The 27,898-nt window shown below is 38.2% G+C and overlaps 1 protein-coding gene across 1 annotated transcript; it reads left to right on the forward strand.

Annotated features, from left to right (window-relative positions):
* The first annotated feature begins 1,623 nt into the window (after positions 1-1,623).
* On the forward strand, positions 1,624-27,825 carry Fkbp14 (peptidyl-prolyl cis-trans isomerase Fkb14). Its single transcript, XM_085205612.1, has 4 exons — positions 1,624-1,900; positions 23,251-23,339; positions 24,366-24,553; positions 25,059-27,825. Exons 1-4 carry the CDS (start codon positions 1,713-1,715, stop codon positions 25,239-25,241), a joined length of 648 nt encoding a protein of 215 aa, XP_085061738.1. The 5' UTR covers positions 1,624-1,712; the 3' UTR covers positions 25,242-27,825.
* The last annotated feature ends 73 nt before the right edge of the window (positions 27,826-27,898 follow it).

The following is a 27,898-nucleotide window of genomic DNA, read 5'->3' on the forward strand; positions in this document are numbered from 1 at the left end:
GCCGCCAGTGTACCGTGTACCGTGTACAGGGTACCGTGTACCATGTACCGAGTACCGTGTACAATAGGGCACAATGAAAGGATTCCACTCTACTTTACAATGGCTGCCTATTCTTTATAAAATACTTGGAGGTGGATTAGTTAGGATAATTGGATGGATTTTTTTTTTGGGATAAATTAGACCTTGAATTTTCTACAGAACTGAGTTATCAGCGCGTTATAAGCCGGTGTCAACCGGCGAAAAAAAAATACAAACCCACGGCCTTTGCGTGTAACTTTGAAAACTGCCATTACTAGGCGACGATATTAGTAGTAGTTAGTATTTGTATGTTTAAAATGTAAATTCTAAGTATAGAATGGTATAATATGTAAACTCACTCGCAATGAATCCAGAATTCGACAAAAGTGGTAAACGGAGTGTCTTAACTAGGTTCCCTTATGTGTGCGGGATGCAGCGTGAAGTTGATTTAATTTTTTGGTTTAATTTAGAACGCTATTAAACTCGAACCACAAACTTTTATAAATTACAGATAATTTTAGAATTTTTATATCTCATTGCTGCCAGGCATCATTTTATAGTACTTCAGTTGGGGGAATGAAAGATTGAATATTTTTATTTCCTCGCTTGGGTAGCAGGTAGCCTCAATTTGAGTGCATTCAGAGCTGACCGGTGACTAACAACTAACAAGCAAATATTTACGACGCCATTTCAATAGTGGGTTCGTTACAAATTTATAAATTTTGTTCTTTTACCCAATTTTTGAAAGATTTTTTTAAGTTCATGCTACCGCATGTATATAGCGGCCTAGCAGGACAGACGGCTGGCAGAGGCAACCTGTGTTACCACAATCTGTTCCGTACCTAAGTTTAAAGCAGCCCTCACCAGTGGCCCGTTTTTGCGGGAAACCGCGTGAAACTCCAAAAAAATATTCTTATAATGACATATCGTCAACATAGAACAGCAATATTAACCCATTTTCTCTTTTAAATCATACTACTTTAATAATTGTAGTAACACTTAAAAAGAATTAAATCATAATTGTTATTACTAATTGGAAAATACTGATAACACTGCTGATAACAGGATCCAAATATCGAAATTAACCTTACACACATACTATCTGACCGTATATACTCGTATCAGTAATTATTATCAACCGCCGGCTCGCATACCAAAAAAAAACTTAAAAGTCATGTAAAAGACATGCACACCTAAATTATTATTATTATAGTACTTTACGTTATGACTTATAAAAGAAATCTTCAAATATTAGCGGTTTTAATAAGGCAATTTTAGATTCTAATTTTAGACAACGAGTCATGTTTCAGGTGGTATGACATTACGGTAGTTTCATTAAATCGAACCAGCGACCACCGGCACACAGACGCCACCCGCCCATATATATATAGTAGAGTTATCAAAGACAGTTTCGGAGTAAAAGTGGGACGTGGACTGTGGAGTGTAATCACGTCACCGCACGCGTGGCGGACTGAAGAGGCGCCGACAGACATACGCCCACCTCGCTCTGGCGTATACGATAAGCTTTGATAGAGCGGGACAGAAACCCCTCAGCCAATGCAGCGGCGACCAGTAAACTTTCCGGCAAGTTGGTCGGCCGCTCAGGCCTCAGTCGTCACTTCGTCAGTTGGTTCCCAGCGGTCGTGTAGAGCGCGCGTTTACTATCTGGCTCCACAACTTTTCGTAAGTTCAAAATGTCATTTCGCTGTATACTCGCGCTGCTGGCTCTCGCCGGAGCCACGCTGGCCGGGCCCGAGGTCACCGAACTGAAGGTAGAGGTGGTCAGCGTGCCAGAGGGCTGCACGGCCAAGTCCAAACACGGCGACATGCTGACCATGCACTACACGGGCAAGCTCGAAAACGGTCACAAATTCGATTCCAGGTTAGTGTACTTTACAGTTTGCTGCCCACACTGTGTTATACAAGTTTCCCATGCGTCGGTCCCAGCATTGTGGCCTCTAACCTCTACTGTGAAATAACAACGCATTGTTAGAATGTATACTTGTGCATGTTAATCTGTATTCGTTATCTTATTTTTAGTTTCACAACGTTTTTACTAAAGAATCCTTTACAGTGTCCGAGGGGTAGGGCTCTTAAAACTACGTTCACTTTGCCTTTCCTGCTGTTCGCGGTATACTTCGTGGAGCTAAAGCATATCCAAGTGAGAAGTAACTGCTGCCTACTAGGAAATAGGAAAACAAACATTGGCATCCGGACTGAGGCCGGTCGTTCTGTGTTAAGCTCCAAGCTCTTATTGACAATAAATAATCATTAAAAACACAAACATCACTATAAAGTATGTTCTAAAAAAGTTTCTATCGGGATTATTATTTATTTAATTGACACCAATTTACATAATTAATGAAGTAGCGAGGATAATAACGGTAAGCGACTTGTACAATAACTAATTAGTAGCAGGTACGTACTCGCATGTCGCTCTCGGACCGCAAACCTCAGGAACTAGTTAACCATTCATCTTAACACATTATTTATTATATTTAAATTGTTCGCGAGATACACATTGTTGTGTGCTCTCAGCTCTACGCTCTACGCTCTACGCTCTACGCTCTATGCTTGAAATGCCTATTATATTATTTATAATATATTTTGCTAGAAAATAGATTGATTCCGAAAAAGTGATCTTATTTAAGGAAGTACTTTAATGTCCCTATCAGAAAACACATTATCGAGAAACTGCCTGTCGAGTGGTGGTTATCCACCCCCCGCGTTGTATCTACCAGATCGAGGAATTAAATTTCCTCCGAACGCTGGTCCACTGCGCCTCAGTGACCTCAAATTCAAATTAGAAATGTATTGACACTAGGTTCTCTGTGCCTTGTGTCTATCCAGCGTATATTGATAGGAAGAAACGGAGAGAGTGGAGAGATATAAAAATATCAAATTGTTTCTCCATTTAATATTGAATATATGAAGTAGGTTGACTGGGGACGAAGGCAGGCAGGTTGCAGTAGACAGACAGCACTGCGCCTTCAAAGGATGTCAACATCAGAGATAGAGTGCAGTATTGAGGCAACGAGCTTATAAAGCCTCTTCCTTATAACTACTTACATATTGTGCTCTGAAGCATATTCACTCTCGTTTCACGCTGTAGCCCGCTCACGGCAGGGGAGACAGAGGGAATATAGTGTCAGACGTGCTAAGGCTACGTTCTCCGCTTTTGTATTACATCTCCAAGGAATAAGTCAATGTCAATTTATTTTAGTTAATATTAAAATTTGATTCAGAAAAATAATAAAAAATATAAAGAAAAATGTATTAATGAAAACGGATATTCTTATCTTACTCGCTAGTATAGCGCCTTCTTGTAATTGGCAAAGTTTTATTGAAGAGATGAAACAACTAATCGTTCAGTCACTTGTCTCAAATGCAGTTGGACACGCTACCAGCTCTCATCCAGGTCGTCGATCTTCAATTGGGTTAGACTGGCCAATTTTAAATTTTCTGTAGAAAGCCCGATCAACCCCGACCGGAAAGAAACTGGTACTGGAACTGGTGGTATTAGTTTCGACAAATTAACACGAATAACAATGACAAATTAAAATGTAACTGTTATGTTACAAGATATATTGTCTCCGAGTATGTGTTGTGTATGAGGTGACACCTGGATGATGACAGGTCCTGCCTAGCATCTAAACCGTTGAACTGAGCTGAAACAGTTGAGCGAAAAACGGACTACGTATACGTATCAAACTCAGAAAGATTTTTTAATTAGAACTAGTAGTTCCTGAGATTTGCGCATTTAACTAAACGAACTCTTCAGCTTTATAATATTAAACCTATATATATAAAATCGAAAGGTCACTCACTCATCACGAAATCTCAGAAACTACATGTGCTAGGAATTTCAAATTTTGCATAGGAGTTACTTATAGGACGTAGGTGCTCGCTATGACGGGAATTTGCAATATTCGACTTCTAAGGGGTTGTTTTTGGGGTTGAAAGTTTGTATGAAACTTCGTTACTACAAATGCTAGGAGTCTCAAATTTTGCATGGACGTCACTTATAGGACGTAGGTACTCATGGAGACAGAAATTAATAATAACGTAGTTCACGCAGGCGAAGCCGCCGACGGGCCGCTGGTATAGAATAAATATAGCACAACCAATATGCAAAAACACTTCTACCCACAGTTAGCATATCAGTGTAAATAGCAATGAAAATGACTTTAGTTATCATTCGACGAGCGCTCTGCAGTCCTGCAGCCCTGCAACCCTGCAACCCTGCAGCCCTACAGCCCTACAGCCCTACAGCCCTACAGCGCCGTCGGGGGGCTTAGTTGAGGTAGATGATCTATTTACTATGAATTGTCTAATTGCTATTTAATGTTTTAAAAAGTAAAAAATAGCTTCTATGATCATTATTTAACTAAGTAAAGTACCGACTAACCCTGTGCCCCTGCGCCACGACGACTTCAAAGGATTTTAAAGTGAAACCAGTTTTGTTTAAAATAAAATCATTAACTAAATACTATAGTCATTTCCTCGCTCCGTAACACCTTGTGTAACGCAATGTCTCGAAAATTAAGCGTAACTAAGGGAACGGAGTGTCTCAACACTACGACCCCTCAGCCAACCATGATCTATGCGGGATACAGCGTGCACTTGCAAATAAAAAATTGTAGTTTATATAATGTTGTCTTTTCCTCATGCAGATACTTAATTAATATAATATGGCAACAAAAAGTGGTGACGTCATTTGTCAGTAATGTGGCCCCGTTGTTAGTTTTAAATGATTCAGCTAGTAGGTACTTACTTGTACAATGATGAAAGAATGTAAATTATTAAATAACTAGAAACCTGCGTCGGGTCTGCGTGGGTCCGTGATAGCAAATATATATTAATCTATATATAATAATAATCACTATTAAAATTTTCAACTATAGTGTTTTAAATAGTTTTCAATCACTTGGAGTAAAAAACATGCTATAGGTAATAATAATAAAAAAAAATAAAAATAAAAATGTTTATTGTTCGGACAACACATGATCCAAATATGTTAGTAATAATACAATAAAACTTAATATATAGTGTTAGCAGTTAATAACTAATAGTGACATTGTAATGTCACACATATGCCGGATCAGCGGACAGTCCTCGCTGTCGGCGATAGCCCTATATATTGATATAGAGAAAATTATTTCGTTACTGCGTGACAGACAGACAGACTTGGAGAGTGTAGGGGACTTCCCCATATTCTCCTCCTTCCCCAGGCAACCGAAGCTGCGGTCTATAGCCAACTCTCTATAAAGCGCGTGACAACAACAATCGAAGCATTAATTTAACTTCGTCAAATAACCAAAATGACAAAATTGGAAATGAATAACAAAGAAGAAGGCCAGCTTTACCATTACAGGCTGATCATCTTTACCATTTTGATTACTTGATGTTTGTGTTGTCCGTCTGCAGCGGCCGCTAATACAAAATTAATGAAACTTCTCGTTCAAGAAAATGAAGTTTCCATTTAGAAATCGATCTGGTGCTAATTAATTTGATATTGAACGATTGTGCGTGCGTGTGTGAGTCTGTGGCCTCTAGAATTCGGCGGCAAGTGAGGAACGAAGTAACTTAACACTAGGTTCCCTCTGCGTACCCTGCTGTGCGGGATGACGCTCTCCAAGGATCACGGCTTCAAATGCAATTTCTTATACAAAACTTCCTTAAATTAGCTAACACTTAAAGAGATGTACTTGATAGTGGTTTCCGTCTGAAACAAGCAATTTAGTGATTGTTACTTGACGCGTTGTGCTAAGATTGCCCAAAGATATATCGAAGGTAACCGTGGCTCTCGAACAAACTCGGGAACTTCATTCGGTAATAATCTAATATTAAGATACTACATTAACATATTCCATATATGTATTTACTTTCCTGAATTCAATTGATTGTTCTGGTGCAAGGTATCGCATCGAATGAATTAGTAGCAGTCTAGCAGTAGCAGTAGGTCGTGCTATCGTGGCGATGTGTGGCAAATCCATTTGTTAGTGTTTACCACGTCACCCCGTGTCACGCTTCCAATGGAGTTAAATATTCATATTAATTATATTATTTGTTTTACGTGTAGATATCTATTTACATATATATGTATAAGTATATATATATATATATATATATATATATATATAGTATATATATATATAGTATATATATATATATAGTGTATATATATATATATAGTGGTATAGTAACCGATACGAATACAAAGATTGCTCCTTATTTAACCCATTTCACCAGCGTGTGTGCGGGCCGGTGGGCGGAGAGCCAGGGGAGTCTCGAGGAGTCGTTGTCAATTATGCATAAATTATTATACCTTCAATTATGAAAAGGCAGTTATGCAGTAAAGGACACAGCTTTCTTTTATACTGGAAGTAAAAATAAATCACTGTCGTCCCTTGTCCGTCCTTGCATCGCGCATATGCGTGTGTGCCTATAGAGCAGGGTAAGCCGAGAGGGTCAGTGTAGTAGTGTCAGATTCTCCGCTTTCTGCCAACGAGAGATTGTGTGTTAAATACCGCCGCTTTGCCGCGCCTTGTGTCGCCTGGAGTGGGGATCGAACCTTCAATGGCGTTCATAATATTCTTTTATTTGACTATCCAAACAACACACAACCGCTGCACCGCCGCGGCGGGTGGTAGGTGGCAGGCGGTGGGTGGTATGACGGCATATGACGGCACCTACACAGTTTCCCTTCAATTAAGCAAGAATACATTTAATTCAGCAATCTCCTTTGATTCGCAAATGACTGTACTAGCGTTACTAAGAGCATTACCGATTGAGACGATGACACGGAGTATGTCTCCATATGTCTGCCATCAGTGAGGCACAGAGAGTGACCTACACGAAATGCAAATCTTGAAGGTGGATACTTCACTACAATATATATATATTTTTTATGGTAAAAGGACAAGGCAAAGGAGCGTTAGGGTCACCTGATGGTGATCACCGCCGCCCACGACCCCGTGCAGCACCAGAGGAGCTACAGGTGCGTTGCCGGCCTTTGAGGTGGAGATAGATGCGCTTTTTAAAGGTACCCATATCGTACCAACCTGGAAATACTGCCGCGGGTAGACCGTTTCACAGTTCGGTGGCGCGTGGAAGGAAATTTCTACGAAACCGCACAGTAGTGGAGTGCCACGTATCCAGATGGTGTGGATGATATTTAAATTTGTGACGTGCTGTGCGGTTAGAAAATTCGGCGGCAGGTAACAGGTCAAACAGTTCTTCAGAACACTCACCATGATAAATGCGATAGAGAACGCACAGCGAGGAGACGTCTCTACGCAGAGTCAAAGTGTCACGCCTTTCACAGCTTACTGGGTCCTTAATGATTCGAACAGCTCTATGTTGTATTACACATTATTACTTAAGTACTATTTACCGACTTCTCTTATCACCTTATCAGTGACTCTCTCTGCTCCCGGTCATACGAAAAATGCTTATCATTAATATTACTTGCATAAGCAGATGCGCTCGCGAATTTATCTTTTTTTTACAACTTTTTTGCTTATCGCGAGTATCAGTGCTGGTCTTCTTGCCTCTAGCGGCTTTTGTTTGATATTTTAATGTCATAATAAATTACTCTTTATAGTAAGAATAGTTTCTAATCGAGGCGGAAATCGGAGGGGGAAGTGTCCACCTATCCTTCCCCCCGCCCCACCCTCCCTCAGCATAAGCGAAGTTGCGTTGCGAACACTTGCCTTGCGATCTTGCGAATAGCGTAACATTCAGTTATGCATTAGAGGTGCAGGTGGAGGCATCACCGTCAGGGTGGACTACTGTCCATCAGAGAGCGGACAATTGTTGCTGCTACATCACGAAATACTGGCACTAAACTACAAAAACTAAAAAAAGTTAAAGCTCAATAATCAAGTGCTATGTACTCGAGTAAGAAATCTTTCAGAGCTAGAACTAATAAGAGATTCTGTACGTTTCAATACTTTCAAATTAAAAAATACTGTGTTATATGTGTCTGGAATTTTTATTTTTTTACAATTCTCACATCTCTTCATTCTCCACTTATCTTCTATTCAGACGCAATACGCAACGCGACGGTTGTAGCAATGTTCGCTAGCCGACGGAGGAGACGGAGTGTCCTAGCATTAGCTAGGTTATGGGGTGATGTTGCATCACGGCTCCCCGCTTTCACCGTTACGAGACACGAGTACTTTGCAAACCAAAAATAACCTTCATCTAACCAATGCAATGCAAACGAAATATGTTTCAAATTAAAACTATCGATAGTTGCCTAAAGTTTGTATAAGTTGATTAAAGGTGCAGGCCTCTACTGTTGCTACCTGATGCGGTCGAGGACTACGTGTGCCTTTGAATAAGTACCTCCGCTCTTGAGGTAATAGTGCAATAGCAATACTCGTTTCGGTACAATTGGTATACTGGTCTTACCAGATATTTACATCCTGGACCCCACTAACCCCCTAACCCACCTGCACAGTGTACAGTGTACAGCTGGAGAACAGAACTGCATCCAACCATTCGTCGTCATGTTCAACCGGACGTGAATACCTGCCTCGCTTAAATTTGATAAAATCAATTTATCGATGTATCGATATATCTTGATAACAATTATGTATCAATTTTCGAATGAAACTCTAAAAATACACATGACATGTCTGAATAGAACAAAGCAACACGAGTCCCGGACTCATGAGTAGAGACTACTACTACAACCTTTTAATGAGATTATGTAATATGTTACCTTATTTAGGGTTGCCCCTGCTTCCGTCATATCAAGCAATATTGGTTTAAAATAGAGAATCATATTTTAGAGGCTCGAGAGATCTTACAAATTTACAAAGCTACTTGCTTTATAACGGTTCAGGGGGTTCTCCCTCTGAACTTGAAGTCTCCTTCCTACGAATGCACTTCTACGGCACGCACGGTAGCGTAAAAATGACACTAACTAACTAACAAAAGTTAATTTAATATAAATAAATTATAGCTTTAAATAGTTTCATTTCTGCTTTAGTAATACGAAATACTTACATTTAACGCGCCTGAATTTCAATACCTTCATATGGCGCCAAAAGGATCATATTAGTATTCCGCAGGTAGCCCGTTCGTTGCCGGCGTCGTTTTACCGAAGCCTACATGTAGTGAAAGTATAAATTCTGTGTATGTTGGTATTTTTTCCATATTAAATATTTAAGAGGAGTAAACCTCGCCTCGGCCGTAAACCCCTCTGTCGTGAATCACGCGAGCTACGCCCGGCGGACTACCGCCAGCCCGCTTGCCCGCAAATGTGTTTTATACTCTACTGAAATTTTATTGACCTTCGATAATTTACTTAACATAGTCAAATTGTAGCATTATTTCAAATATTCTTTAAATTTCTCCGTCTATTTAGTCATAGTAATAAGTCTAGAGACAAAATATCGATGTTTTAACATCAATGGTGCAATAATGAAAACATCTTAACATCGATGTCAGGATTTGGTCGTGTGCACGTCCACACACAGTATTTATTAAATTCTGAACACCTCCTCACACTGTGGTAGTGGTGTGTGTGTGTGTGTGTGTGTGTGTGTGTGTGTGTGTGTGTGAACTACTCAGTTCTCTACCTAGTCTGTGGTCTACGACCTGACTCGTGTCACTATTAATATGTCTATTTTATTTTTAATATATAAAGAAATATTGTAAGCAAAAAAAAAATACCTACTACTTTTAGAGTTTTATAAATTGCCGTTTTATTAACTGCTCAAAGTGTGCTGCACAATCGACTGGAAGTGGGTTCGATCCCCCCTCGAGGAAATGAAATATTTATTTAAATATATAGCTGAAGCGGGCGTGGGCGTGACAGCGTGAAGCTGTGGGGAAAAGAAAAGAAAAGAAAAGAAAACATCGATGTTACTTCGCTAGCTTCGACTAGCTTCGATGTTGACATCGATGTCAACACCTATGTTTTTCTAACATCGGGCATCCCTAGTTCCAAGCTTATCGCTAAAATGCCTAAGAAACCATAAACGACTGAAATTACTGACGAATGAAATTAGCCTTAAGAAACATTACCTTTCCTTGAAACACTCTTGTGTTCTGTTCTGTAAACGTGCACGGTAAGTGTTCTCACTAGCGCTTTGATCGCAGCGCCGTAAAGCCGCGGACGCCCCTGACTGACAGCAAGTAGGTTTTATGCCTGGAAATCTGTGTAAACACTACTACTTTTGTATATTATAGTTAGTATAGATTACAGCATTGCATCGACGACGCCGTGAGCTCGAGAGGTATACGGAGACCTCTCGCGGCCGCAGGCGCTAGACCTGCTAGTATACAGCGTATACAGCGTAGCAGAGAGGAGAGAAATCCGCTCTCTCCCGAGTTCAACCCAGTGCGGCGGTGCGGTGCGGTGTACCGACTCCTGAATTATTAGCCAACTTTGTTTGATGTTTCACCTCCTTATGTTACTTTACTTGTCTGAACTCATTACGCCATTTAATTAGTAAAAACCATCTAAATTGTATGATGTTATTGTTATTGTACTCGCGGGGCTCCGCCTCTCGCTGTCGTATGTGTGACTGTCTGACACCCCAATGTAGACTACTACTACACTCCAGCACTTTCTGAAGAGTATTTATTAGAGGATAGCAATATAAATATGGCGCTAGCATGAGCTTTAAAGTAGAGACCGTCCCGAACTGACTCACTCAGCAGACACACAAGCAGGTTGCACTAAATCTTTACACTTTACATTACATTTAATTGCCTTTCTATTATTAATAAAATAAAAAATATTTATTTAAAGCGGTAAAATAGAATGTAATTATAAGCAAAGAAGACAACAATATCTACGTGAGTTATCAGAGCTGACCTCAATTGTTACACCAAACAAAAAGCGTCAGTTCCCGGCGTTGTCCACCGCCACTCTCTCTCAATCTTGAGTACTAGTACTCAACAGAGAGAGAATAAGAGAAAAGGCTATTTACTTAGTGGCACTCAGTAGTAGATTCGAATCTCATCTGAGGATATCCAGTTTGTACAGGCTATTGTACAGGTATGTAGCTAGTTTAAGTAATAGACTCTGCTGTCGTATCTTTTGGTGTTTGTAAATGGACGCCACTTAGGACGGCGTTCAGTTCCGCCAATAAACGCAATGTCTCTCTCGCTCTACCTGCCTGATAAGAAGCGTAGCGTAGCTAAGAAATTTAAAATAAAATGTACTTTATAAATATTGAAACCAATCTGTATTCATTTGTTTATTAATTTTAATTGTTGATAATCAGTATGGGGATTTGATTTTATTTACATACTAATGGAACTTCACTGTAGCGTTCGTCGCTGCGTTCTTTCCAGCGCAGAGATACGAGTAAAGCGACTAAAAAAAGGCAAAATCGATGGACTTTTGCAATGTATTGATAAATCACTTCGTTTCCTGCTTTCCACTAATTTTAGAGATACGATGACGCTATGAAGCGAAACGAACCAGTCCTTCAAGTGTTCAAGTGTTGGACTGCGGACTGTGGGTGTCCACATGTTGTGTATGTGATATGTGTGTGAGGAGGGGCCCCCTTGAATAATACAGGGGACGCGGATGGTCCGAGGTCCGAGATCTCACCTTTTATTGCGGCGATTGCCTACAACATCGGTTTGACTGAGACACTTGGGTATTGTTTCTAAATATAATATATTTATATTTTAATGTCTTGACGAAATTCTAGAAGCAAAGAAATAAATATAATATTATGTCACATAAAAAATGTAAATGATAAAGTGAAGTTTAAAAGAAGTGTATCTCTTTAATGCCGGCCTATCTCCAGACACCCCCCCCCCCTCCCCCTCCCCCCACACCGCCCCTCGCGCCCCCCCCCCCCCTCTATATACAAGTAGGTACGAAGAATCTTTCCAACACTAAAATGTCACGTGGATAATTTCTTGATGACATAACAATGTATGCAATATATTCTTTTTTGAAGAATAACATATAATGTTTTTAACAGAATTCGAAATGGCTAAAACAAGTGTAACACCATCGAAGAGGAAGCCCCCCTTCCCCCACCACCACCACCACCATGCCGCGGTTGACAAATGCTCTGCAAGGGGTTATCCTACCTTCTTGCGTGTTTTTATTTGGTAACAAATGTCCTCGCACTCCATATCATACACTAAGATATATTGTTATAGCGTAAGCTCCTAACGCCCTACACACGCGTGTACGCGTGTACGCGTATGTAGGGCGTTAGGAGCTTATACGCTTTGCTTGGAACCTAGTGGACAGCTCCTGTCATATGTAGTCGTGGTCGTGGTCGTGGTCGTGGTCGTCGTCGGAGCAATGTTCGTAGAAGCCTCGCTGAGCACAAGCATTGCGCCCGCTGTTGGCTGCAGCAAGTACATACAGGACATACAGGTGTTTTTTGTCTGTACTGTTCCTCCCAAACAATATTGACATTTTTGCGGACTCCCCACCACCACAGTTATTAAAAAAATAATAATTTTATGCACTTAAGTTAACAATAAAAAGTTTAATGATATTAAATATTCAACTATTATATTATTTTAATTCGTGTTTTTAAAGATGTTTAGTACCCTTTTGTTTATTTGTTCTTTCTTATATTTGATTAATTTTATTTAAAGTTGCTGAGTAATTTATTTAGTTTTTAATTGATTGTGCCATTAATTTATTTGAACTTATTAAATTAATTTGTGTAATGTAATGTTATGTTAATAAGAGTCTTAATTTCTAATTAATTGGTTTTTTCGTTTATATAGTTTGTGTGTAAACGATTGAGCAATTACTCGTAGAAATGACTTTGTTTTTTTTCTTTTAATGGCATGTAATATTTGCGTCAATATAATGAACATATATAATATAAATTATTAATAACTCAATATCTATCTATCTTAATATACGCGCAAGCTGAAGGCCGATGTAACGGAAGTGATGGAGACTGGAGAGCTGGAGACTTTAGATTTAGTTCAAGTGACATTTCATTTATTTATAAACACGTACACAATGACAAACGAAATGATTGCTTTGTTTTTATATTATTATTTTATTTATGAAATTCATTAAAAATGAATACTCAAACCTACACGGACGGGTGTGTGTGTGTGCACATCGGCTCACTTTGTACAGTTACTCGTCGACTATATGTAAAATTGGTTTTACTACAGTAACAGTAACAGTAACAGTAACAGTAACAGTAACAGTATCTAAAGTTAGCAACGCCTGTAATTAGCGCGTAAACTGCACACTTCATAGTTAATAGTTATTCCATGTAATACACTACAAGTATTGAAGTTAAAGTGAATTTCCCCTCAGTTTCAGTGAAACTAGCGCCTCATCAACTCTTATAAAAGTTGTGTAAGCCAATCACAGTGTTCTGGCTCTAACAACTGTATAGGTGGTCTGTGAAGATAGTTTAACTATTAAACAAAACGATATAAAAATCGGTCAAGTGTGAGTCGGACTAGCTCACCGAAGATTCCGTACCATTTACAGGACTGTGGGTCAACGGGAAGTACAATTATGTTACTCGTATCTTTTCTTTGTGACTATATAGGGGGAACAAATTAGAATGAAGACGGCTTCGCGTTAAAGATGGCTCAAATGTACTAAAATAAAGTCGATCTCTCGAGTCGGTGTACTCGTATGTATCTACACTCTGTTAGTAGAGAGTAGTAGACGCGGAAATAACTCTCGCCTATAAGGTTTTAGAGAAAGTGGTTTACTTTCAATTTCAAGCACTTATGCACCTATGGGAAGAAGAGAGAGAGTTCTTAATAAGTGCGTCGTTCGAACTGTCGCACTGGGGGGGGGTGGAAGTGGCTGAGTGGCCATCAGCGGCTGATAACGATAGGCTTGAACTTAGCGCGGTGCTGATGCTGTCACTCGACTGCACAGTAATGGAGTTCATCCACAAAAAATGTATGTTTGTACACGTTGTTGTATAGCTATTAAGTCTACGCAACATCTAGGCTATAGTTTATTTTGAAAATCTGGATACCTGATGTAGAACCTTAACAGCCTGTCTAAACTCTAAGAGATATAAATATAGCGTCTTAGTAAAAGTTGATTAACATAACAAGCACTTTCTGTCCATATAATAAAAATGAGGATTTGGAGCACCTCATATGGAACCAGCCCAGCTACACCTTAAGAAATATGAATATAATGGCTTCGGAATAGTTGATCGGCGTGGTCAGTGTTAAATGAAATGAGGTTATTATTCTGACCTAATAATTTAAACTAACGTAAGCTAGGATAACTCCACGCGGTGAAGGCGATAACAGTTGAGGTCTATTTTATAATGAAAAGTATATTATTGAAGACTTAGCCTCGCCCCTGAAGAATAAGTATGATCCTTGACGGACGCTCTTGCATCCCCCGATCAACACAATTCTTTTATAGTCTTTTTCACTTAGTTGTACCCTCTTTTACACGAGTTCCTTATAGAAACTACGATAATGTAAAAAATCATATAAGAAGTCATTATAATCGTTAGTCAATTCTGTTAATCAAATACATAATCATGTAGCTGAAGCGTCGAAGGTACTCGCTGTACTTCAGATATAGCTCGTAGGTATGTATATATACAATTATGTGTCTGTATGTAAATATGGCTATTCCGAGTGAAAGTGGCGGGGCCGGTCTGACGTCACTCAGTAGGTATGCCTCCTCACTACTTTGTACGCAATGGTAGCGGGTTCGTATATATACAACTAAAAAGTAACCAATTAATATGCTGAAGAGAAATATATGCTTATATTATCTATGTATATATAAAATCGAAAGGTCACTCACTCATCACGAAATCTCAGAAACTACATGTGCTGGGAATCTCAAATTTTGCATAGCAGTGACTTATAGGACGTAGGTGCTCGCTAAGACGGGAATTTGCAATATTCGACTTCTGAGGGGTTGTTTTTGGGGTCGAAAATTTGTATGAAACTTCGTTACTACAAATGCTAGGAGTTTCAAATACATACTCGTCAAGTCTTTGTGTATTTCAGGTTGGGTGTGTGTTGAACGAATGGTGCTACTAATATACCTCGACTTGAACTCAAGACCACCACGGCTAGACCCATGCCAATACTAAATAAAGAAGCTCTTGAAGTTACTGGAATGAAATGCTCGAAGAAACGAGTTTATATTTTGAGATGTGTCGAAGTCTGCCTTATATATTATTTACTTGGGGGGAGGATGTGGGGGGGGGGGGGGTTCTTCACCTGCCAGATATGATGCAACCAACACACATTTTGGTGTTGTCTCTTCTGTTATACTTTATTAGAGATATTAAGTGTTCTTCACAACTGGACTTCAACTTGATAATGGAAGGTACACTCTGGTACAGAGGGCAATCAGAGGCTCCTCACTGAGCGACCTTTCCCCGCTTTAACCATAAATATAAAATGTACCGATTGCACCAAATAATATATTCGCAATAAACAGATAAACGGATAATAATTAAACCGAAAATTGCAAGGGTCTTGGTGGAATTTTACTATTTTTTATACGGTTTTTCTCCATTTTGGAAAATAAATAAAAAGGAGTTGCATGCAGTGAGAAATCTCTCCGTTCTTCACATTTTGACGAAATCGAGAAGTTCTGTACATATAGATTGAGAGGAGATCTCTCTAGGGTTAAAAGTAAAGCGTATAAGACGATGGCACTCAAAGTTGCATTTATCTAACCGCGAATATATTTTATACGAGCGGCCCGGTCGCACTATAAAATGTTTATATAAGTGTAATTAAGAAAAAACCAGCCAAGCGCGAGTCGAACACGCCCACCGACGTTTGCGGACCAGTACCGGACTATAGATATAAGTTTGTAATGATCTGTTACTTGGTGCCCAAGTTGATAACTGAAGGTCCACGGGAAGTACCTACCATATAGGTTTTGATTAAAACGATGCATAAATACTCGTATTTTTTGAGAGGGAGTCATTCTGTCGAACAATATACTTTAAATTGATATAATTTATGAACTGATTGTAATAAAACGAACACTAAATGTCCAGTGAAGCCAGAATCCAAAAGCGAAAGCTGCACTGAAGCCTGCGGTTTAGCCGTTAAGGCGTTTTTGACATTGGCATGGTTGTAGAATACGCAGAATCCATAATACCAAAATCTCGTATGATCTCATGGAAAATGAACCAGCAAGCTCCAATTGAAGTGTAAAGCTTTTAACGACTGAGTCAGACGTTATAAACACGGTAATCAGTGTTAAAGTTAGTACATTTAATCGAATTAGCTATCGGTCGGCTTGTCTGCCTGCCTTGCCTGGTTAATAAACAAAACTCGTAAGGAACGAAGTTGAAAAGTGTATCTCCACTATAGAATTATACAAGTATGGAGCGCGGGCCGCGATAACCCATTGTTGAATTTTTAAACGAACGGTTAGCGGTAGCAGATGCAAGCCAAGACACGCCAACTTTAATATTTATAGCTCACAACTCCTCTTTGTGGGTTATGAGACATTGGGCTGAGATACTGTGTTATTGAATTTACATTTATATAAGTTACATGTCTACTAGCTCTGGGACAATATACTCGTATTCTGTTTTAGTCAGACTAGAGTCAAACCTGTGCAATCGTACCTAGCTCGTACCTAACTCGAGATCTCAGTCCAGTACGGTCCAGTTGATAGATGGCCGCCCTCTTCCAATAAATATTAAATTTGATCGCGGACTCGTCCGTCGCTCTCACTCGCAGCTCCGAGCAAATGATGTATTAAAACAGAAGATGCATCGCCCCCCTCGGATACGTGACGAACGCGAGGAAAGCGAGGAACGCGAGGAACGCGAGGAACTACCAAGTAGAAAGAACGCTTAATGCCGTGGCTAATATTGATTAAGCTTGGTGTACTGTGTCTGTTGTTTCAAATTAGATACGAGTATGTTCTCAATATTGGCAGAATTGTGAAAGTTGTTATCTTGTGTGAACTGACGTGACCGACTGACTGACAGGTACGAGCGGTGTGAGTATTCTCAGAAGGTGTTGGAAGGTATTACGGGAGTAAATGAAAAGCTATGTACGTAATATTACATTTTTGGTCTGTTATTTGAATGCATCTATCATTTAGGGCAGGCAGAAATAACTAAGTGTTAAAACTCACCGTTCTCTACTTTTCATTCATTTATTGTAACTCAATCACTATCAATGATAAAGTTCACTTGAACTTGTTACGATTCCATACAGTCAAACTCTTCACAACTGCGCAGGCATGGTGTAAACTGTAAAATTGTGTAAATCTCCAGAATTTATTTTAAAATGCAGTTTGAAAACTTCAATACATAATAATAAAGTTACCGCATGTTCTCTGTCTCCAAAATTTATTGAGCATCTTTGAAAGTCTTTGTGGACCCTCCCGTAATCCTGTTACTGGCTGGCGTACATTTTTCATTTTCCGCCTATACTCGTATCTCCCACATAGCAGTCCCCTGCTAGTCAGTCAGTGACAGCATAGGGTTACCTATTTACTTACGTGTTATATTATACAAGTAATTGTTCTACTAACCACTCTAATTGCATAGCTCATGTGTAGCTCTGGTGTAGCGCGGGGTCGTCCTTCAATGGCAGCCCCAGATGTTCGAGCTCCGGTCTTCGACAACTTTAATTGCATATGTTTTTGCAGGTGACCTGCGACCCTGCGAGTCAGTCAGCTAAGTGCATAGCGTTGTTTGATAGTGCAGCGGTTACTTTGTCTACGGACATACATATGAATTATTAAGTGGTAGTGGTAGTGGTAGTGGTATGTGTGTCTGTGCTAGCTCTAGATCGAGTTTTGTATGTTTAAAGATAGATAAAAGTGGTCCAAATGACATTCACTCCGACTAGTATCGACCAAGCCTGCAGTCCTGCAGTCTAGTTAGCAGCACAGCACTAACTAGTATCGTGCTTGTAACCGTGGTGACCGTAGCAGTTCTGTATCCGCCTCTTGTAAGATATGTAGTGTCAGGTGGTGGTGGTGGTGGTGGTTCCACACACACTCGCAAACACAATCTCACTTTCCACTCGTGAGTTCGTGACGACTTTCAATTCACTTTGTTGACCTCGCTTTCACGCCGTCCTACACAGCACGTACACATACATAGTGACATATACTTGTATTGTGTAAATGCATAGAATACTAATAAGAACCTAGTGGTAAAACACTCCACTCTCTTCTTTCGTTGATTGAAGGAACCTGCAACTATTCTGAATTGGTGGTATTCCGAGACAAAGGGTTTTGGGTGTGTGTTACTTACATTACAGCGCGAAAGGAAGAAAGGTTATTCAGCGTCACAGCGGTGTCGCGTCTCACAATATATTTATTGAAACTAAAAAATGTATAGTGCTCTCCTCTCAGAAACTCTTACCTAGATTAAGTATCAAATAAGTAAAATCGAGTTGAATAAAATATAATTTTAAAGATTCATCCTTCGCAGCAGAGCAGGGTGTGTGTGAGTGTGTATAATATTGAATGATCAGTACGAGCCCTCAAAGCTCTCAATTGTCTTTCTAGCAGTTACCTGAACTGCTAACAAGACAGCAAGTCGCTCAGTTGACAGCATTGTCCTTCTAATTGTTCATTATAATTATTGTTCTAATTACAATTAATGCGTACGTCATACAGTCTCGTTTTTGAAGCCGGTGTCAGCTAAATATATCGAACAAAATGATGTAACAAAGGAGCGGAAGACATGTTCCGAATACCTACAAAAACTGAATGCGATAGAAACGTTAAGTAACTTCCCGGTTGTAAATAACGTGAAATACGTACTTTACCTTACCTCTGTTAGTGTACAAGTTGTGTGTGCTGCTTGGCTCGAACAACACTCCTTTCTCCCTTTTAATGACTTATAACGTTATATTCAAAATTAACTCACAATTTGAACCAAAAAGCATATTAGGTATTAATTTGCATTAAACCATTCGTCCGTCTAATTTTAACTGGCATTAATTATGTTTAAATTTCTATACTATACGTACTATACGTAATATACAATAAGTACAGTATACTCGTATACGATAAGCGAGTATACGAGCTGAACTGAACAAAGGCCGGCCGTAATAGCGTTTCATGCGAATTATCAGATGCCTGCCTAAATGTATGGATAATTTACATTGAATTATAATAACGTTTATACTACGTATATAACGTTTATTTGTTTATTTTTATATCTGTGGTGGGTCTGGCTCCTCTGGAATTGGATTTCAACCTGCACCTACGCCCTCGGCGAGCGCGTCGTTATCAAATTGCTACTTGTATTTGTTTTATTAGATCACCCGTCAAGCCGAGACAATGGAGTTATTTATTGTAGATTCAATAAACAATGCGCAATATTTGATTGTTTGTGAATGGCGGGTAAACAATATCGATACCTGCCTAAGTGACACTACTCATCGCAGTGAAGCAAGCGAAGAACAGAGCGTCCGGACACTAAGTTCTCTCTGCCTTCTCTGCCGTCGCATCAATATTGCACCACAATGTTGTTTATTATAATAAATTGAAATCAAAATATACAACTAAAATGCTTCAATGGAATACGCAGCAAGATATTGATCTCTTGGGAAATGGAATGACTTTTATAATATACTAGCGACCCTCTTGCGGCTTCGCCCGCTTTTACTACTGGATTATTCATATAATGTATGTTTGCAAAGCACTTAAGATAATGTGGAAATTAATTAAACCCTAATGCAACCCGCATTTTCGTAGTTTCAATAAGGATTTTCCAATTGTTTTACACAGCAAGGATTGTTTAGTAGGTACCGTAATTTTAAATCTGTGCTACTAATCTTTTCAAGTACTTATTAAAATATATTTAAATGACTATTTTTAAACGGAAGAAATTATAAACAAAAACCTACCTACTAATAACTACTATAAAAAATATGAAACCAAATATATCGCGCTGAAATAATACATTCAACTCTAATTATCCAATACGTGCAAACGCTTCTAAATCTTCGTTGCTATAAAGGCAGGCGGGTTTTTTTCGAGCTTGTGGTTAATGCTGAAGAGGGTATTCTGTCCCTGATGAAAAGCAAGCACCACGTGGCTGCCTGTGAGGAAAATTAAATAGAATGCATCGGCCGGGAATCGAACCCGGGCCGCCCGCGTGGCAGGCGAGCATTCTACCACTGAACCACCGATGCGAGCGCGGCGGACGCATGGCGAGTGGCGAGCCGTTTCGCAGCAAGGATTTTTTGATATTGTAACAACTTCTAAAGTACTTATTAAAATGAAAAACAGTAAAAGACAGTTTTGGTCTACATTAAATGGCCAACGTAACAAATATGCTTATTTATATGCTAAGAGTAAGGGATAAGTGCAACTTGAGTAACATACAGCTGATGTGTCAACGGCGGGATGTGTCAACAATTAAATGCGTTTTTCTGTAAAACTATTCGCAATTTCGAAATATTGTAAAAAGCAAATTTTATCTTCGTTTAACGTAGAAAATTAATAAAGTATTTTAAAGGATAAGGATTAATACCATTATGGAAAAATATGACTCACAATAAAAAATATATTGAAATTATTATTTTTAGACAGAAAAATGATCACTACACGTTATTCTTAAAAGATACGAATATGCTCTCGCGGACTTTTTTGTAGATCTTATTAAGAGGAACAATACTCCAGTACATTTTTTTATGTAGCACTTACCATTAAAGCAGCGCATGCGCGAAAGTGTCTCAACGGGTATGACTTTATACATATTTATCGTATTTATGTTAATTTACATAAGAATGTACAAATAATAAACTATATATAAACCTTCTACGAAAAATACTCGACCTAATGGTGAAAACGGCATCAAAATGCGTTGGGTGGTTTAGGAGAAGAAGAGTTAGAAACAACAGACAGACACGAAAAGCGACTTTGTTTTATAACATATAGGATATTTACCTTGTACCTTGCAGTAGTGGTTGACGAATGTCATTTTAAAAAAATAGAAAAGCTAATTTAAATCTGCTTTCCTTGAGAGCCATTTGTATTACGATTCTTAAAATATACTATAAATATATATATATATATATATATATATATATATATACAGGGTGTCCCAGGAGCCAACGATAAAACGAAACCAGGTGATAGACCAAGTCGTGACAGTTATGAGAAAAATATAAAAAAAAATCTTTGTCATGTATTTTTCATATTATATTGATTTTAAAAAATATCGGAAAAACCGACACCCTGTGATGGTTTTTCAAGTCCCAGGACTACAAATATTACTCTTTCTTCATTTTTTTTTCTGTAATGTAATCATGAGTAATCCTTCCATGAATTACAGTTTAAGATTGAAACATACGTGCATCAGTTTTCAATAAAATGTGGTGTTTTCGCCAAACATTAAATTCAAAATATTTATTACACCCAACTTTAACCGACTATACTATAAAAAAAATGTACTACTCTGTTTTTGCAAGTGACTTTAAAAGATGGCGCATTTAATCTAGATTCCGAAATGGTACGACACTTGCTGGATTACTTCTTTGTTGAAGAGAGAAAAATCGAAATACACGATAATCGGGATGTCGTTCAGCTTTTTGGTATCTTTTCCGATACATTCTAGATTGCAGCATTAGCGTTACATAACCATTCTCCATGAATGAAATGCATATTGGCAATGTGTCAAAGACCGAGTATACGGCCTGCGAGAGCCCGGACTCGAGCACTGTCCTTATAATTCCTGGGCCATCCCCTAAAGTTGAAAAAGTTCAGGTACCTTGGATCCGTCATGCACGAGTCTGGAGGCATCGATCACGATCTCCTTGGCCGGATAAGAGTTAGGACGGACGGATCACAGACCACACCAGTGACCTCCCGCCACTTAGCCCAGGCAACGCTTATCCGACTTAGGGGCTGGCCCAGGACTTATAAGGACAGTGCTCGAGTCTGGGTTCTCGCAGGGCTTATATTCGGTCTTTGACACATTGCCAATATGCTTTTCATTCATGGAGAATGGTTATGTAACGCAAATGCTGCAGCTAAAATGTATCGGAATAGATACCAAAAAGCTGAACGACATCCCGATTATCGTGTATTTCGATTTTTCTCTCTTCAATAAAGAAGTAATCCAGCAAGTGTCGTACCATTTCGGAATCTAGATTAAATGCGCCAACTTTTAAAGTCACTTGCAAAAACAGAGTAGTACATTTTTTTTATAGTGCAGTCGGTTAAAGTTGGATGTAGTAAATATTTTGAATTTAATGTTTGGCAAAAACACCACGTTTTATTGGAAACTAATGCAGGTATGTTTCAATCTTAAACTGTAATTTACAGAAGGGTTACTCATGATTAAATTACAGAAAAAAAAATGAAGAAAGAGTAATATTTGTATTCTTAGGACTTGAAAAATTATCATAGGGTGTCGGTTTTTCCGATATTTTTTAAAATCAATATAATATGAAAAATACATGACAAAGATTTTTTTTTGTATTTTTCTCATAACTGTCATGACTTGGTCTATCACCTGGTTTCGTTTTATCGTTGACTCCTGGGACACCCTGTATATATATATTCTAATGTTTGTTATTTAGAAAGAAAATACTGAATTGATCTAATGGATGGGGTACTTTAACATTAGTTTCTAGTAGCTCTGCTAACAATGCTCTCCGCGGGAGGAGAGTAACAAAGTGTGTGAGTGGAGTAAAATACATATCTGATGTAAACTTCATGAAACCAAACCACAGAAATAACCATTTTCTAAATATGAACTTTAGCACGCGCGAAGTGTTAGGACACTTCGTTCTTCCATTGAGAACATCTTGAGTGGGAGAACAATTTTTCTTTATTTACTTTATTTAGCTTCACGCTGTATCCCACTACTATAAAACAGGGCCGACATTGGGAACCTAAAGTTAACACACTAAACTCCGTACCCTACGCATCGCCCAATTTCCTCATATTGCATGTAGAGAGAGTATTTTCACCAAAGTGAGAATCGCCGTGTATACTCTACGAGTATAAACATTTACAACGGTGTTTGACTTTGAACCCACAGTCATCGGGATACTTCACAAACACACCAAAACGCCCAAAACAACATTTAGCTCACACACATACAATTGAGATACAGACAGTATTTGAGTGTATTGAATAATGCAAATAGTCTTGTCAGTCTGATGTTCATAGAGTTGAGGATGCTTAGTGTTATAGCACCGAGTGGGTTCTCTGCGACCGCGACGGGTCGTTGGATGTATATTGCAATAAGAGAGTTACCTACATAGTATATAAAAAGACTAATTGAAATCCTCTATTCGTTACAGCTTAGACCGCGACCAACCCTTCACCTTCCAAATCGGCGTTGGACAAGTTATTAAAGGATGGGATCAAGGTTTATTGGACATGTGCGTTGGTGAGTACCAAGAACAATTTATAAGAAAAATAAACAGCTTTACTGCGTATCCCGCGAAGTAGCCAGAGAGAAGTTGTTTGAAATAATCTGTAGTAAGGAGTTTGACGACCGTATTTCTTAAGCAGCTTCCTGTAATGGCTAAGCCGTATACATATATAGACAGATTTAATCTAATGTTGAGGCATTCTATAGTGGTCATGTAAGGATGTTGCGGGAAAATAGACAAGATAGAGACAAAGATCAAATCCAAAAGTGGGGTGATGGCGTCTAACTGCGGTAGGTACGGTATTTCCAAAATCAAATAGTACACCCACATAGACAGAGCCGGGTAATTATAAGTTGTAACGACGCATTCTCTGCAACAAGTTCCTAGTCGCGCGCCGCCCTCGCCGCCCTCGCCGCCCTCGCCGCGCCGACAGAGCGACGTCTAGTTAAATTCCACATGCACGAACTAACTCCTACAACATAACTGCTGTTGGAATAAATCAAACATTTCTTCCCTCCGGTCACAAGAAGCTGTAGCGTGCACAAAAGAAAAGTGTGTGTATTTCCTTCTGTTAGAAACTTGACTTTGAAATAATTTTTGTTAGAAATAAATGTAAATAAAGAACATATATAACTACCAACAGTCCCCATATGTCATAGTCAGTTCAATGCTGACTTTCGAGATCATCGCGCCTATTATGTTTTAAATAACTTTTTAGGTATTTCATAAAAGTTGTCAACAAACTCTTTTATATGTGCTCACGCTCTTTCTCTGCTCTCTTAGAAGTATATTTTAGACTATTGTGCTGTAATTGTGCTAAACTTCACTCGTAATATTTATAATATATTTGGTTTCCTTGATTCAATTTGACAAATACCCCCAATGGATGTAAATTTGCAATACTTCTTTCTGCGTGGCAACAAAAGAAAATAACCTATCATTAAGGCATCTCTACGTATCCTGCAAAATGCAATGGTTTAGAATATAAGCACTATTGTCTTTGACAAGTTATAAAATTAAATGTCCATTGAATTTTCCAGGTGAGAAACGCAAGCTGGTGATCCCGCCATCCCTCGGTTACGGCGAACGTGGAGCTGGTAACGTGATCCCCCCTAAGGCCATGCTCTTATTCGACGTCGAACTTATCAACATTGGAGACTCCCCTCCTTCCACCAATGTCTTCAAAGAGATCGATTCTGACAAGGACAATATGCTGTCCAGAGAAGAAGTGAGTATTGAGTTAGCCTTCCTCGCGCTGGACTCCGACGGCGATAGGGAACTGTCGCGGGAGGAGGTCAGTCTATGATGGATTAAGATTTGGTTCCCCTAAAGTACTCGTAGTTCGGTGTCGGAACTTCTCAGACGTTCTTGAGAATGATCTTTTGACTGACTCTTCTTGTATAGGCCTGAATTGAATGTATATTATATCTGAATGTCAACTTTTTATTAACTACTTTTTTTTACTATTGAATTATGATTGTCTTCTGATCTTCGTCGCAATGCCTGAAGTCGATTCATACTCGTAGAATATCTGTGATTTATACGGTAGATTGCCTATTGCTTTTATACCTACATCTTGTCATTGAATATATAGAGTTCTGGAACTTGTCAATGTAAACATAATTGTATATAAATTATTATTATTATTTTATTTGATTATTTCTTTATGATAATTTGAACAATTTCATTTGTTTTCTCGTTTTAATTATTATTAATTATTTGGCCAATGCTAGGTAAGCGAATACCTCAAGAAGCAAATGGTGCCATCCGACGGCGCTGAGATGAGCGAGGACATCAAGCAGATGCTGGAGAGCCACGATAAGCTGGTTGAGGAGATCTTCCAGCACGAGGATAAGGACAAGAACGGCTTCATTAGCCACGAGGAGTTCTCTGGACCAAAGCACGATGAACTCTAAATTAATTATAATAATATAAATAGCAAAGTGGTACGCACTTACTCCACATTCGAGTAAGTCCGAGTAGAAGAGACATTACCGTCTCTACTCAGCGAATGTCTCAAATTTAATTTATGCTTATTACTCATAAAATGTAATAACGTAACAATATGTTAGGTAACGTTCCGTTGCAACATCACTCGGATTGGTTCGACAGGCTTTCTTCAATTTCATTTAAATATTTGTACTTAGTGTGTTTATTTTAAAGTATCATAGACAATTTAATTTGTTTTTATAATACTGACATTTTAAATATTTTTTTCTTTTACATTACTTTAAATATCTAAAAATATAATATATTTCATTTTAATAGTTTATTTAATTTATATTTTTTGAAACTGTTTTTTTTGTGGTTGTAAGTTTAAAGTCCTAAAAATTGGAAGATTTCGAAAGCAATTGTTTTTTACATTTAAAATACATATATAAGTAAGAATCATTTTAAGTAAGTCGTTATCAGCGCGACACTGCTCAATAATCGCTTTAGTTCCAAATTACAATATAAAGTTAGTTTTTAGTTCATTAATAGTTTAACCCTACAAGGCACTTCGACTCTAATAGTTCCTACAACAACACAACTACACAACTACACAACTACACAACTACACAACTACACAACTACACAACTACACAACTACACAACTACACAACTACACCACTACACGACAAGTAGCGGCATCTGTTGACATCTTGATCTTCTATCAACAGCAATGTTATAGCTAATTAACGGCTCTTTACCTAAAAATGTTAATCGTGTCATTAAAAAAAATAAAAAATACTCATTCGACAGTTGTGCCTCAAAAACAAATATTGTGAGTTATAATCAAGTGTATATTTTGCAGAGGTAAGTTGTTTTTTATATTCCAATAAGTAAACTTATTAGTAAATCATACTTTTATGTGTGTTCCACATACACTAAGTACGTAAATTACGATAACTTTCCTTATAAATACTATGATTTTTTGCAGATAATGGCGCGAGGAAGATTGCGTGACGGAAATAATGAGGGTTTCTTGGCCGTTCCTTCTGGGAGTGAAGACGGACAAAATTTTTCTGATGTCATCGTCACTTTCAGCAGAAAATTATGATGACATCGAAAAGATACAGTCTATCCAAAACTTTCTATCAGAGCCACTTAGCGAAGTGGAAACATCCTCATCCCCGCAGATCAGTGTTCTCCCATCAACGAGGTGGTTACGAATATTGTAAATAGTCAGCCTGAAATATCAGACCCTCAGCCTAGTACATCAGGTACAACTACACAAACATGTACCGTTACAAAATCTCATTGAACATTGACGATCATTGATTATGAGTAACACAATTGGTCATGAATCTCGAATACTTGGCTCTGTAATGGTGACAACCGAAGAAAAAAAAGAAAATTTATTTGGAAGAAAACATCTTTTCACTCACCTCCTATTCCAGTAAATGTATTACTAGAAACACAAATCTAGAATCACCCATTATAGACTTTGAAACTCCCCTTCAATATTTTTACGATAACTTTCGTACGATAACAAACCAGTCGTTTTATCATCGTCGTTTGTCGGCCGAAAGCCAATAGAAACAGCAAGAAGATAATGCAAGGAACAAAAATATTTATATACAAGTAGATTGCCCTCAAATAATTAAAACATATGGGTGGTGTGGACCTCCTAGATTCATTCCTAGGGAAATATAAAATAAAAATAAGGACTAGAAAGTGGTACTTGAGGCTATTTTATCATCTTGTTGATGTAACTCTTGTCAATTGTTGGTTATTGTACTGAAGAGTCGGGGAGTAGCGATATACGCCAACGCCACTGAAACGGAAGAACTTCAAATTTGAAGTATGTTAAAGTTTATGCATGTACGGGCTATCGATAAACAAAAAGAAAGGTACACCAAGTTTATCTGATGAGGTTGAAAATAAAAGGCTGAAGCTAAATACATCAATCCTACCACCTCCTCGTGATGTCAAACTTGATGGGTTTGAGCATTTTCCTGTTTGGGGTCAAAAAAGACAACGGTGCAAATATCCTGGATGCAAAGGAAAAACATACACACATTGCGATAAATGTCACGTAGAACTTTGCTTCAATGAATCTAATAATTGTTTCAGGTTTTTTCATCAATACACAGATTTATTATATTAATTATAAGTATGATTTTGCAATATATAAAAAATAAAATATATAAGTAATAATGTCTTCATTTAAATAAGTTACAAGTAAAAAAAGTACATAGGCAACTATTTCCTAAGCACTTCAATATGTACTAGTTAAGGCTCAGTGTACCACACGTGGAACTGAAATAAAAAGTTATTTTTTCCTTAAAATATAGTTTTATTTTTATTTGTTTTTTCGAAGATAGGGATCTTCTGATCACTAATTACAACGAATATATTTTTTTCACGCACAAAATAAATTTGAGCCTTGTAGAGTTACAACAATACATTTTGTCAGTTTTTTTTTATTAATTTTCTCCTCATAAATACAGCATAATATGTAATTGTAATTCATTGAATCATTCCGCCATTGTTGAATAAAGTAACACTATCGGGTAATATCGTATTTTTATTTTATACCTTAAAACCTTAATCATTGAGTGCATATATATTATGTATATTAACTAAATTA

The sequence above is a fragment of the Heliconius melpomene genome, chromosome 21 (assembly GCF_056956725.1).
Source record: "Heliconius melpomene rosina isolate 202511_hmr_F chromosome 21, ASM5695672v1, whole genome shotgun sequence".
Lineage (NCBI taxonomy): Eukaryota > Metazoa > Arthropoda > Insecta > Lepidoptera > Nymphalidae > Heliconius > Heliconius melpomene.

Excerpts from the sequence above, each read along its gene's own strand:
- Fkbp14 (XM_085205612.1), top strand. The coding sequence starts at position 1,713 with ATGTCATTTCGCTGTATACTCGCGCTGCTGGCTCTCGCCGGAGCCACG. Across the intron at positions 23,340-24,365 it reads TTTATTGGACATGTGCGTTG|GTGAGAAACGCAAGCTGGTG; the intron begins GTGAGTACCAAG and ends TGAATTTTCCAG. Across the intron at positions 24,554-25,058 it reads ATATGCTGTCCAGAGAAGAA|GTAAGCGAATACCTCAAGAA; the intron begins GTGAGTATTGAG and ends GGCCAATGCTAG.